At 41.4% G+C, this 14,575-nt stretch overlaps 1 protein-coding gene across 3 annotated transcripts in view; it reads left to right on the top strand.

Annotated features, from left to right (window-relative positions):
* LOC128702211 (FYVE, RhoGEF and PH domain-containing protein 2) overlaps nt 1-14,575 on the top strand; it is a 506,005-nt gene that overhangs the window by 451,041 nt on the left and 40,389 nt on the right. For all 3 annotated transcript variants that reach the window (XM_070091874.1, XM_070091876.1, XM_070091875.1), the window contains 3 exons: nt 637-813; nt 8,208-8,376; nt 9,480-9,616. In XM_070091874.1, the coding sequence (XP_069947975.1) occupies nt 637-813; nt 8,208-8,376; nt 9,480-9,616 (483 nt within the window). The remainder of the gene's footprint in view (nt 1-636; nt 814-8,207; nt 8,377-9,479; nt 9,617-14,575) is intronic.

Genomic DNA, 14,575 nt, shown 5'->3' with positions numbered 1-14,575 from the left:
TTCATTATCTTCGACTCACATCATGAGTATAAAGAAGTTCGTGTTTACTGTGTCCAGGAATTTTCTATGCCCGCTGTTTTACCATGGGCAGCACGTGTGTATGCATGAGTTCTCACATTTGTATTCACCAGGTTTCGTGTGTGTGTGTGTGTGTGTGTGTGTGTGTGTGTGTGTGTGTGTGTGTGTGTGTGTGTGTTGGTGGGTGGGTGCAGTGGTCGAGTCACAACTCCTGGCCCCTTCTCTTCGCTAAACGTGTGTGTAAATAATAAATTTATATTTGTCAGTCTCAGAGTATTTGATGAATGTGAAATCTGTACGGAATATAGAGTAGTAAAATCAGAATAGGTTTATTTGTAAAGACTGTTATGATGTGCTTCCATATTAATGAGCTGTTTTTTAAACTAGTAAAGATTAAAGGATAAAAAATATCTTATGTTTGTATCTCATGAAATAATAATACGTAAGGCACATTTTTGTATAACTTTATTCAGCAATATTTCTCCGGATAGAAAATGAATGTAGATCAATAAGACAGCAGGTTACAGCAAGATCTCCGTGTGGTATTAACTACAACCAAGCTTTCTAGTTACTCTCACCCGTTTTAACTGTGCTTCAGGTCTTGCTGCATTTTCCCAGGCTGTCAGCACAGAACCATCTGACCTGGAGGACCATAGTTCATTGACCACCAGTGACCTCGACTCCTGCCATGACCTGGCTGCTCTTGATACCCGTAAGGACAAAGCTTACAGGATTGCTCACGAGTTGCTGCACACGGAGAGGACTTACGTTAAAGTTTTGCATCTTATTGATCAGGTAAGATCCTTGTTAATCACTCACTGACGCACAAATACACAAATTTTTCACAAGTGCGCGTAGTTAAAAATTAAATGCATTTTAATAATTCACATCCTGCTCATGTGTAGGAAAAAACAATAAGTATTGCACATTATTTACATAGAAAACTTGTCGATATTTACGAGTTATCCTATTATTACTTCAGCTAGGATACAGTAAATCGAATATTTCGTTAATAATAATATAATGAAGCCAAACACCCTTCTTCTCCTATGTAGAAGTGGTTGGCAAAATCTTTTCAAAATCGCCAGGGATTACTCATGGAGTTTTTTATTATTCTTATGTTGATACAGAAGAAGACTTCCTAGAGATTCTGAAGTGCTTTTGCCAATCACTTTTTTTTTTTTATTCGCCGGTATTCTCCCGGCCCGGGTCTTTTCCAAGTAGTGGTGACCCGGCCTTGGCTCCCTATCTGGGGAGTGTCTCGAGACTTAAGTCTCCCATGGGAGGAGGTACAAGTACCCCCTCATCTTTGGGACCAACTGTCCCCAGGCCAAGCCACATTCCCCGCCCTCACGGGGCTCGTAGGGAGAAGCTAGGCCTCTGGTCTGCCATCTGCCCCGCCCCAAAGGGGCTCGTGGGGATGGCAGTCTTGTGAGCTGCAGGTGGTAGCAAGCTCAGGCCTTCTTAAAATCATTTTCTTACTTCTGAAGGTATTTTGATATCCATTTTTTGTGAGACGAAGCTATGTCAATAATAATAGTAGTAGTAGTAAAAATAATAATTATATACATTATATATATATATATATATATATATATATATATATATATATATATATATATATATATATATATATATATATATATATATACAGGTGTAATTAAATACACATTAATCCCTGTGTTGAGGATTAAAATATTATTTTTGGGGGCAAGATTTAATGGTTTTGTTAGGTAAATGGAACAATATTCAATTAATTCGACATATATCGAGGCTGCGTTATGCTCACAAAGCCCCATAAATGTATTTATTAGTTGTATACATGTCCATTTACCTAACGAAATGTTCATGACCGGTGGTGTACAAACCAGCCCAGATGACCCTTGTACAGTCAGTGCTGTGACTTGAACTTAATAAACCAACTTACTACTACTAGTAATAATAATAATAATATAATAATAATAATATTGATAGCTCAGCAGACTGAATATCTCACGTTGCTGTGGATAAAGGTTCCTTGAGCCTGATGCATGTTGTGAGGACCTCTCTGCGTTGTAGTGTAGACCTGTTGACTCAGGAAGGAGGTCATCTGCCGGTGTTGTGGTCTGGAGTTCACTTTATCTAAGGACTTCTGCGTTGGCGTTTACGAATTTCCCCTGTTTTCTGAACAGTTTTACAAACTCTCCTGTTGTACTAGACAATTATACTGGCTCTTTGTTGTACTGGACAGTTATACAAGCTCTTCTATTGTACAGGAAGTTTTACAAGCTCTTTGAAAACCGACAAGTTGATAAATGGCCAAGTTTTGGGTATCTTTATTATGGAAACGTTCCGCCAGCCAGTGGCTTCTTCAGTCCATTGCAGAGAGGTGGAAGAAAGAGTTGAGGTAATCAGTCTCAAAGCTTGGAGTCGATGGGCTCAGTCCATTAATCTTGATAAAAGTGCAGTATATTAATTAGGTTAGGTAAGGTTTGTCAGGAAACAACAGGTGTTTCCAGACTTGGGTCATAGTCATATGATGACCCATAGCTAGAGATTTTGGTCATCTGACCTGGGCCTTCCGCTGGCTTATCGAGCCACCCATTTAAAAATTAAAATTATAATTATAATCATTTTAGTGTGCAGCATATTAGCAGAGATGGGACTTACTAATATACTGCTGACAGATGAGGTGGAGCAGTGATACAGTCAGGTCGTGCCTAGAGGTTATATAAGTTTCGAAGAAAGCTTTACATCGAGAAATTATTCAAAACATTTTTTTACAATTACAAAGTAACTCTCTGACCATCTCAAAGAGTTACTTTGAGTCATATTCATTTGCAAATTATTTTAAGTGTTTGCTAAAACTATTGAAAAGCAGGTTTTCCTGTTAGATAAATTAAAAGTTAGTGATTACTACAGTTTACTTCCAATACATTTCACTGAATTTTGTATAATTGATATAATTAAAAATATATAAATTATACTGCGTGATAAAATAGCACACAAAATGCGTGATAAAGGTATACCGGGAAAAGTTGGTAGATGGATCTACAACTTCTTGACAAATAGAGCACAAAGAGTAATAGTAAATGAGTCAAGTCCCAGGCAGCCACGGTAAAAAACTCGTCTCCACAAGGCACAGTACTCGCTCCCATTCTATTCCTCATCCTCATTTCTGACATAGAGATGACACCCGGATTACCATGGTAGTGACCTCCATCGAAGACACCGTGAGACTCCAAGCGGACATCAACCAAATCTTCAAATGGGCCACTCAAAACAATATGAAGTTCAACGAGGAGAAATTTCAACTACTCAGATATGCGAAACTTGGAGAAATAAAAAAAATGTATCAGGGTATACAACAAATTCTAACCATACAATAGAGCAGAAAAGTAATGTGAAGGACCTGGGAGTGATAATGTCAGAGGATCTCATCTTCAAAGACCACAACAATGTATCTACCTCATCCGCTAGGAAAATGATAGGATGGATAATGAGAACCTTCACAACTAGGGATGCCAAGCCCATGATGATTCTCTTCAGATTGCTTGTGCTCTCTAGGCTGGAATACTGCTGTACACTAATGGCCCCCTTCAAGGCTGGCGACATTGTAGTCCTGCAGAATATACAAATAACTTTCACAGCACACTTATGTACGATAAGGCACCTAAACTACTGGGAATTGTTGAAGGTCCTTGATCTGTATTCCTGTTGCAGCGCTGTATAGCCCTTGTGGCTTAGCGCTTCTTTTTGATTATAATAATAATGTATTCCTGTTGAGAAATGGCATTACCAGCTAAGTTTAAAGGGAAACTTAACTTAGAAAGACAGCTCATCGCCTGCACAGCCGCCCCTGCAGACGAGGTCTTGAGAAGCTGTCGAAGTCATCTCTCAACGGGCTGTAAAGAGTTATAATTTGTAAGATTATAAATTACCCCTAGGGGGTGTTATGTCAGCATATTTCATTCACTGATGGACAAACTTACTTGTGTGGACTCAAAAGTCCGCCCCTTACTGCTGACTATAGGTTGATTACAAACTCCTTGCGACTCAAGAACTGCGCAGTCCCCCGTACTACAAGAAATTCGTAACCTACCTTGCTCTTGTAGCGTGAGCTATGGTGTTCTTCACACCTTCGACAGGTATCGGTGACTTGATAGAAGCTGAAGTGTCCTTGGATGTCCACGTCTTCCATAGTCTAGGAATACGCACACTGGTACACTATGTTCCACAAGATTTGTCTTTATTGTTCACAATCTTATCACTAAAGAAGCTGATCACACTTCTCTGTAAGTGTTTATTGTGTTTTGTGAGACACTTTGTTCACACTAACGCACAGATCGTTCTTTGTTAGTTATCCTGGAGTCAGTGTCACTCTCAGTAGAGTCAAAAGTAATCTGAAGACGCCACAGCGCCCCACGCCGTTACTCCCCTAGCACAAAGGAAAAGCTGACCTAGTACTTTTGCTTCCTTGCCACTTCCTCCATGAGGCAAAGCAGAATGTTTGATTCTTGCTGTCTTAAGCATAGACAACAATATACACTATCTCTACCATGGTAATAAAGTGGGAGCAGGATTTTCCTTAATTGTCCTGCTAAGGTAAGAGATGTACTGTCTCTTATTAAAATACACTCTGCAACACTGGACTGCAAGGAGCGACGGTCGCTTGACCACAGGTCGTATAGTGGTACTGCATCTGGGATCAATTACTCGCTGTAGCAGTAAACAAGATATTTGCCCCTTCTGAGAGGGCTGGGCCCCTCAGGGCTGAAAGGGGCTGATACCCCCCTCCTGGAGAAAATTTCTCCACAATTCCCTCGAATGCAGGCAAGAGAGATGCATGATAATATACACTTGGAAGGTCCTGGAGGGATTGGTTCCAAACCTGCAACAAAAATCACTCCCTTTGAAAGCAAAAGACTCGGCAGGAGATGCAACATTCCCCTGATGAAAGGCAGGAGATGCAACATTCCCCTGATGAAAAGCAGGGGTGCCATGGGTACACTGAGAGACAACACAGTAAGTGTCCGGGGCCCAAGACTGTTCAATTGCCTCCCAGCATACATAAGGGGGATTACCAATAGACCCCTGGCTGTCTTCAAGAAGGCACTGGACAGGCACCTAAAGTCAGTACGTGATCAACCGGGCTGTGGTTCGTACATCAGGTTGCGTGCGGCCAGCAGTAACAGCTTGGTTAATCAGACCCTGATCCACCATGAGGCCTGGTCTCAGACTGGGCTATGGGGGCAATGACCCCCAAACCCTCTCCAGGTAAACTCCAGGTAATACTAATTAGTAAGCATTACCCTAACTCATGTTACTGTATGTTGTACATTTTCTGGGTTATAGGCTTTTTGTAGATGTGACTTTCGTCCTCATCATTTTGTTTCCAATTTTTCTGTTGCCATGCCTTACATGATTTTTGCTACTGTACAGTGGACTCTCGGTTATCGGCCGTTCTGCTTATTGCCCAACTCAGTTATCAGCCGGTTTTTCGGCTTCTGGTTATCGGCCATTATTTCGCTTATCGGCCATATGGGACGCATCAACCCACCGCCACCAGCTGCTCACGTGTCAGTCTGGCTTTGTCTTTGGGCGAGTGAGGAAGCTTCTGCTCATTCATCCAAACATTTCGCTGTAATCCATTGTTTTTCGTGGTTATTGATTAAGTGCAACTGCGAAATAAGTAACCATGGCCCCAAAGAAAGTTCCTAGTAAGGTTCCTTTGGTAAAGAAAGTGAGAAACAAGATGGAATTTAATAAAGAAGTGGTGTTTGAGTTCTAGAACTTGCAAGGATGTATGGGAAAAACAAATCAACAATCACTTCTGTCCTAGCAAAGAAAGTAGAAATCAAGGAAGCTAAGGTTGCAAAAGGAGTAAATGTGTTAATGAAACAAAGGTCACCAATAATGGAAAATATGTAGAAGTTATTGTTGTTGTGGATCACCGAAAAACAATTAGCGGGAGATAGTGTTGTGGAGTCGATTATTTGTGAGACTGCAAGGCAGTTGCATTTGGATCTTGTAAAGAAAATGTCTGGATCAAGTGCTGCTCTTAGTGAATTATTGCCAGCAAAGGCTGGTTTGAGATTTTTTAAGAAGTGGCATACACAGTGTGGTAAGGCATGGGGAGGCTGCAAGTTCTGACAAATGTGTGGCTGAAAAATTCGTGCAGGAATTCAAAGGATATGTAGAGGCTGAAGGATCCTCCCCCAACAGGTGTTCATTTGTGATGAAAAAGGCCTCTTTTGGAAGAAAATGCAAAAGAGGACCTACATTATGCAGGAGGAAAAGGCACTGCCAGGACACAAGCCTATGAAAGACAGGCTTAATCTTTTGTTCTGTGCTAATGCTAGTGGGGATTTCAAAGTGAGGTCTTTACTGGTGTATCACTCTGAAAATCCCAGAGTGTTCAAGAAAAACAATGTCGTCAAGAATAGATTGTGTGTGATGTGGAAAGCTGATAATAAGGCATGGGTCACAAGGCACATTTTCAAAGAGTGGTTCAGTGATGTGTTTGGCCCCAGTGTGAAAAAAATACCTCCTGGAATGTAAATTGCCACTCATGTGCCTCCTGGTACTGGACACTGCTCCTGCTCATCCTCCAGACTTGGAAGACCAATTGTTTAGGGACTTCTATTTTATAACAGTGAAGTTCATGCCTCCCAACACCACTCCTCTCATCCAGCCCATGGACCAGCAGGTCATTTCTAATTTCAAAAAACTCTACACCAAAGCAGTGTTTCAAAGGTGCTTTGAAGTGACCTTGGACACTAACTTGACCCCAAGAGAGTTCTGGAGGAATCACTTCAATATCCTCCACTGCATAAGCCTTATAGGTAAGACTTGGCAGGGAGTGACTTCCAGGACTTTGAACTCTGGAGAAAATTATGGCCAGACTGTGTCCAAGAGAGGGATTTTGAAGGGTTTGGGGCTGACCCTGAGACCTTACACCTGTTGTGGAATCTATTGTGTTTTTGGGGAAGTCCATGGGGTTGGATGTTAGTGGCGAGGATGTGGAAGAGTTGGTGGAGGACCACAGTGAAGAGCTAACCACTGAAGAGCTGCAAGAGCTTCAGCTGGAACAGCAACAGACCACAGCTGAGGAACTTGCTTCAGAGGAGGAAGAGGGAGAGAAAGAGGCGCCTTCTTCAGAGATTGAGGAGATTTGTGCAGTGTGGAGTAGGGTGCAAGCTTTTGTGGAGAACTATCATCCTGACCAAGCTCAAACAAGCCATATCTGCAACATGTTCAGTGACAAAACCTTGTCCCACATCAGGGAAATCTTAGAGACACCAGAAACGGACCTCTCTGGACAGATTTTTTTGTTCAACATGGGTCCAGTGAGTCTTAAGCTGGTCCTAGTGGCATTTATTTATTTATTTATTTATTTATTTATAATTTGAGCACACATACAGAGGTACAAAAAAATACAGATAAGAGCAGCATGCCAAAGCCACTTATACTATGCATAGCATTACGGGCTGGCTTAAAATTAACTTAAGATTAACTAAGCAGTGATGAAATCAGTGAAAAACATTAATGTAAACAGATTACTATAAAGCACAAGTGAGTATTACAAAGACAGGTCATATGGTTGCATGCATTGTTGTAAATTCAGTAGAATGGAGTATTCTGTTAGGTAGTGTATTTAAAAAATAATAAAGTTAGATTGGGTTTTAGGTTTAACATTTATGTGATATAATTGTGAGAAACATTTAAGATATACAATTTATAAGGTTCAGTTATTCAGTTACCTGAAGTCATTATGGAGAGGGATTCCCCTTCCAAACAATAACCCCCAACTCCCTCTCTCTCCTCCTCCCTATCTTCCATAAGCCAACAAGAGTATTCAATAAAGGTATGTAATAGTGATTTAATTGATCATGTATATATTTTATTTAGTTCTCGTTGTTTTGTGTATGTAAAACTATAATTAATTAATCTTCGCAAAAATGATTTCTGTTAATATTTTTGGGTGTCTGGAATGGATTAATTGTATTTACATTAATTCTTAGGGGAAATATTATTTTGGTTTTAGGCCGACCTTCTGGAACGGGTTATGGCCGATAACTGAAGGTCCACTGTTCTGTATAAAATGTAATATGTGCTGTATAATAAAACCTCTATATATTGCATATTTTGAATAAAGAATAAGAAATGAAATTTAATACATAAAAACTTATTCCACTTCTGACCCTCAGGAGTTTCAGTTCCGGGTGGACCATGAGAACCGGGCGCACCACATGTTTCCCCATGATGTTATTCCACATATGTTTTCCAATGTTAAGTCCATCTACAAGCTTCACCATGACTTCCTCTTACCTCAACTTGAGGAACGTATGGCTCAGTGGGAACAAAACAGAAGGATTGGTGAGTTTTGTTTTTGTTGGCCTGGTAGGTAAGATAAAGATCGAGTGAGTATGGTATATAATACCAACAAGTTGATAAATAAGACGTACAACAATTAGGCAACTTTATTCCGAAACGTTTTGCCTGCACAGTAGGCTTCTTCAGTCAAGTACAGAGGAGGCAGCAGAGATGTAAAGATGATGTAATCAGTCCATCACCCCTAAGACTTAGTTTTGAGGTGGTCATTCCCTCAGCCTGGAAAATATTGTTCCAGCTGATCAGGCAAAGCAGGCATTTAAGTTGCCTAAGTAACACTTTTTGATATCCCTCATGTCCGTCTCACACTTCAAAAATACAATGCACATAAAGGGCCCAAAGATTTGGAACTTTGCCTGAAACAGCAAGAGGTCCCCTGCCCACAAATCAATTTAGGACCATACTCAAAAATCATTTCATCTCTCAGTAACAACCATACCCACACTATGCTAAACTCTAACCAAATTTAAAGCAACTCTCCCAAATATTTTATTATCCCTTAACTATTAAGCCAGTATTACAAACGTACTGTATTAGGTTAAGTTTGCCCAAAATGCCTCGGCATGATAGTGGCTTTCTTTGTACCACTCAAATTATGAAATGTAAACATACATTGTAACCTTAGCAAAGAAATAAAATTTTGATTTTGATTACACAGGTCTGTATGACCCTTATGGGTTTAGTGCTTAGTTATGATTATAAAAAATCTTTGTATATATGCTGGGATATATTGGACAGGTTCTCATAAGTAGGGAATAGCATACATGATGAAACTGGGATAAGAGAGAGACCACTAGTTATTGTAGTACTAATTTTACTGTTATTAGGAATTACAGTAAGGGTTTATTGTCCTTTTACTGTCATATGGTGTTTGAACTTCATTTGTTAAAGGAATTAATGTATTGTAAACAAAAATTTGTGCATTTCTTGTTTAGTGTGGTCAATGTTATGAATACTGCATAAACTTATGTGCTACATGATGTATTACTTTCGTATTTTTTCTTTGCAGTGTTGTGCACAAGCAAATAAGAGATTCAGTTTCAGTAAAATATTTCATGTCATTTAATGTGATTTTTGTTTTGTTTCAGGGGACATCATGAAAAGCTTTGCACCCTTCTTGAAGATGTACACTGAGTATGTGAGGAACTTTGACAATGCAATGACACTCATCAACCAATGGCAATCAAAGTGTCCTCGTTTTGCTGCCATAATGGATGAAATTCATGTAAGAAGTGTGTGTGTGTGTCTGCCTGTCTGTCTGTGTCTTGTGACTGTCTGTGTCTGTATGAGATATATAGTTGGCAGTTATCAAAAGCATTTGTTGATAGACACTTGGCCTCTTGTGTGAGCCCTGTGTGTGTGTGTTTGTGTACTCACCTATTTGTACTCACCTATTTGTGGTTGCAGGGGTCGAGTCCTAGCTCCTGGCCCCGCCTCTTCACCGGTTGCTACTAGACCCTCTCTCTCCCCGCTCCATGAGCTTTATCAAACCTCGTCTTAAAACTGTGTATGGTTCCTGCCTCCACTACGTCATTTTCTAGGCTATTCCACTGCCTTACAACTCTATGACTGAAGAAATACTTCCTACTATCTCTCTGACTCATTTGTGTCTTCAACTTCCAATTGTGGCCTCTTGTTTCTGTGTCCCCTCCCTGGAACATCCTGTCCTTGTCCACCTTGTCTATTCCACGCAGTATTTTATATGTCGTTATCATGTCTCCCCTGACCCTCCTGTCCTCCAGTGTCGTCAGGCCGATTTCCCTTAATCTTTCTTCATAGGACATTCCCCTTAGCTCTGGAACTAACCTTGTTGCAAACCTTTGTACTTTCTCTAGTTTCTTGACGTGCTTTATCAAGTGCGGGTTCCAAACAGGTGCTGCATACTCCAGTATGGGCCTGACATACACGGTGTACAGTGTCTTGAATGATTCCTTACTAAGGTGTCGGAATGCTGTTCTCAGGTTTGCCAGGCGCCCATATGCTGCAGCAGTTATCTGATTGATGTGTGCTTCCGGAGACATGCTCGGTGTTATACTCACCCCAAGATCTTTCTCCTTGAGTGAGGTTTGCAGTCTTTGGCCACCTAGCCTATACTCTGTCTGTGGTCTTCTGTGCCCTTCCCCTATCTTCATGACTTTGCATTTGGCAGGATTAAATTCGAGAAGCCATTTGCTGGACCAGGTGTCCAGTCTGTCCAGGTCTCTTTGAAGTCCTGCCTGGTCCTCATCAGATTTAATTCTCCTCATTAACTTCACATCATCTGCAAACAGGGACACTTCTGAGTCTAACCCTTCCGTCATGTCGTTCACATATACCAAAAATAGCACTGGTCCTAGGACCGACCCCTGTGGGACCCCGCTCGTCACAGGTGCCCACTGTGATACATCATTACGTACCATGACTCGTTGTTGCCTCCCTGTCAGGTATTCTCTGATCCATTGCAGTGCCCTTCCTGTTATATGCGCCTGATGCTCTAGCTTCTGCACTAATCTCTTGTGAGGAACTGTGTGTGTTTGTGTGTGTGTTAGTTCTCAGTGGACTGTCTTTCCTGACCAGCTGTCCCTTGCTACTGCAGTTGGCTGTTAGAATCTCTGCATATAGCATACCTTCATTGTCTTCGGACCTGTCGTTTGATCTCAGTGTGCTCGTCGTCTTTTCCCTGGCCCCACGTGGGTCTGATAGGGCCTTCATGTTCGGCATGTCTCCGTTGTTGCTTACCATTCCCTTGTCTGCGCCTGACTTTGAATTTCCTGATGTCACACCTGAAGAGGGCAACGTGTTTGTGTGTGTGTTTGTGTGTGTGTTTGTGTGTGTTTGTGTTTGTGTGTGTTTGTGTGTTTGTGTGTGTTTGTGTGTGTGTGTGTGTGTGTGTGTGTGTGTGTGTGTGTGTGTGTGTGTGTGTGTGTGTGTGTGTGTGTGTGTGTGTGTGTGTGTGTGTGTAATCACCTAGTTGTACTCACCTAGTTGAGGTTGCGGGGGTCGAGTCCGAGCTCCTGGCCCCGCCTCTTCACTGATCGCTACTAGGTCACTCTCCCTGAGCCGTGAGCTTTATCATACCTCTGCTTAAAGCTATGTATGGATCCTGCCTCCACTACATCGCTTCCCAAACTATTCCACTTACTGACTACTCTGTGGCTGAAGAAATACTTCCTAACATCCCTGTGATTCATCTGTGTCTTCAGCTTCCAACTGTGTCCCCTTGTTACTGTGTCCAATCTCTGGAACATCCTGTCTTTGTCCACCTTGTCAATTCCTCTCAGTATTTTGTATGTCGTTATCATGTCCCCCCTATCTCTCCTGTCCTCCAGTGTCGTCAGGTTGATTTCCCTTAACCTCTCCTCGTAGGACATACCTCTTAGCTCTGGGACTAGTCTTGTTGCAAACCTTTGCACTTTCTCTAGTTTCTTTACGTGCTTGGCTAGGTGTGGGTTCCAAACTGGTGCCGCATACTCCAATATGGGCCTAACGTATACGGTGTACAGGGTCCTGAACGATTCCTTATTAAGATGTCGGAATGCTGTTCTGAGGTTTGCTAGGCGCCCATATGCTGCAGCAGTTATTTGGTTGATGTGCACTTCAGGAGATGTGCCTGGTGTTATACTCACCCCAAGATCTTTTTCTTTGAGTGAGGTTTGTAGTCTCTGACCTCCTAGACTGTACTCCGTCTGCGGCCTTCTTTGCCCTTCCCCAATCTTCATGACTTTGCACTTGGTGGGATTGAACTCCAGGAGCCAATTGCTGGACCAGGTCTGCAGCCTGTCCAGATCCCTTTGTAGTTCTGCCTGGTCTTCGATCGAGTGTATTCTTCTCATCAACTTCACGTCATCTGCAAACAGGGACACCTCAGAGTCTATTCCTTCCGTCATGTCATTCACAAATACCAGAAACAGCACTGGTCCTAGGACTGACCCCTGCGGGACCCCGCTGGTCACAGGTGCCCACTCTGACACCTCGCCACGTACCATGACTCGCTGCTGTCTTCCTGACAAGTATTCCCTGATCCATTGTAGTGCCTTCCCTGTTATCCCTGCTTGGTCCTCCAGTTTTTGCACCAATCTCTTGTGTGGAACTGTGTCAAACGCCTTCTTGCAGTCCAAGAAAATGCAATCCACCCACCCCTCTCTCTCTTGTCTTACTGCTGTCACCATGTGTTTGTGTGTGTGTGTGTGTGTGTGTGTGTGTGTGTGTGTACTCACCTATTTGTGGTTGCAGGGGTCGAGTCTTAGCTCCTGGCCCCGTGTGTGTGTGTTTGTTGGGGGGGGGTATCGGTGATACCTCACAGCATTATATTTTTGTACCCATATGGTTTAGAACCCTGCTTAGTGGGTTTTCCTTTTGCGTTAAGGGCAGCAGGCTAGCACCCCATTGCCCTCTCTTAATCTGGCACCGGTAATAAAATCAAAGCATAATATAAAGCTGAAGGACAGTGTAAGAGACCTAGGAGTAAGCATGTCAGAAAAACTTGTTTTAACATCCTTTTGGATAATCATAACTGCAAAAGAATTACCGGTATAAGGTGAAAGAAAACCTTATCAAATGAAAGTTGTTATAAAGAGCTTGTACTCTCTTGAATGCAAAATAAGTCCCCAGCTATAGGTGACAAAATTCCAGACCTAGAAACTATATAGAGAACATACACTGCCTAAACTCATTAAATAAATTCCCAAATCTCTCAAATTGTAACCCCAAGACAGAAACGAATATCTTGACTTGTATCTGAAAAAAGTAATTAAGTGGCTGGTTTCAGATCTGCATAGTGAGATAACTTTTAATGAAAACAGGAGTCACAATGTGCAACATAGTCCCAGTTAAGTGGAATAAGTGCACTTAAAATATTGCTTCTTTAAGCACAAAAGGAAGGGTATCCGAGAGATGTGTGCCTTTTAGTGTACTGTTAATACACTGAAAGTTTCATCTCTAGTTTAGGATAAAAGTATTCCTGACTTGTGGTGTGTGGGTTTCATGCAACCTTAATGATCCTTGTGGGGTCAGTAGGCTTTAAATCAAGCAGACTTTCAGTTTAATGATTGTTGGAATTACGGGACAAAATATGCTGGGTCAGTTCATTTGGAAACTGCACAAAGTCCGTTGGTTACAAAATTGTTCAGTATTATTACAGTCACGGCAAAACAATACCATCTATATAAACTACACTGACACTTCTGGTCCCTCTCCCCTCTTCCAATTAGTCTACTAAATCAAAGGTTTATTGCGAACATAAAGGACCTAAGGCTTTTCATTAACATATCTTTAAATACGAGGGAAATTGCCAACTAGTCCTGGCTATGCCTTCAAGAAGGAACTTTGCACATACCTGCTGTAAATCCCTTTATAGTGCAGTAATTAAAGTTAGGCTAACCATGGCTAGGCAAGGTAACATTAATGTATATTATGGCATCTAAATTTTATCAGTGTTAAGTTAGGTTTTCATGGAAAATAATACATAATCATTCCATATATCACATGAATGCATATCTATTGTTACAAAAGATAAAAAAAAAATTAGGAAAATCTATTTTATAGAGTTTTCCTTGTCTGACCGGGCATATTAGGCAAGACATACCTATGCATGAATTAATTTGCAATAATACAAATGTCGGATGGGGTTGTAAAAGAAGCAAATACCAGGGTGTTAGGGAGAGGTGTTGGATTGAATGATGGTGAATTTGATATAGTGGAAGTTTTCACAGATGCTCTTGCTGATGACAGTATTTTAGTTAAATTGTGAAGATGACTTCAAAGGTTGGTGGATGAATTTGGGATGGTATGCAAAAGAAGGCACTTAAAAGTGGACATAGACAAGAACATGGTGATGAGAGTGACAAGTCTAGACCATGAAAAAACTGGATACTATATAGGAGGAAATCCATTCAGGTATGTATTTGAGATTGAACATGTCAGCAGATGGATCTGTGAAAGAGAACCATAGACTAGATGAGGATTGTAGTAGAGTAGAGCAGCACCAACACTTTTATGTGTGTGAGGCATGGGTTTTGAATGTTGAATTGAGAAGACTAGAAGCAGTGGAGGTGTCATGTTCAAGAGCAGTATGTGGTGTATATATTATGTAGAGAATTCGGAGTGTAGAAATTAGATGACAGAGGGTTGAGAAGGGGTTGTTGATGCATCTTGGGCATTTAGAGAGGGTGGAGGGAATAGGATGATGAAGAGGGTGTATTAATCT

This window comes from Cherax quadricarinatus, chromosome 37, assembly GCF_038502225.1.
Source record: "Cherax quadricarinatus isolate ZL_2023a chromosome 37, ASM3850222v1, whole genome shotgun sequence".
Taxonomy (NCBI): domain Eukaryota; kingdom Metazoa; phylum Arthropoda; class Malacostraca; order Decapoda; family Parastacidae; genus Cherax; species Cherax quadricarinatus.
Note: the sequence above shows the minus strand (reverse complement) of the source record. Positions and strands in the feature narration are given on the sequence as shown.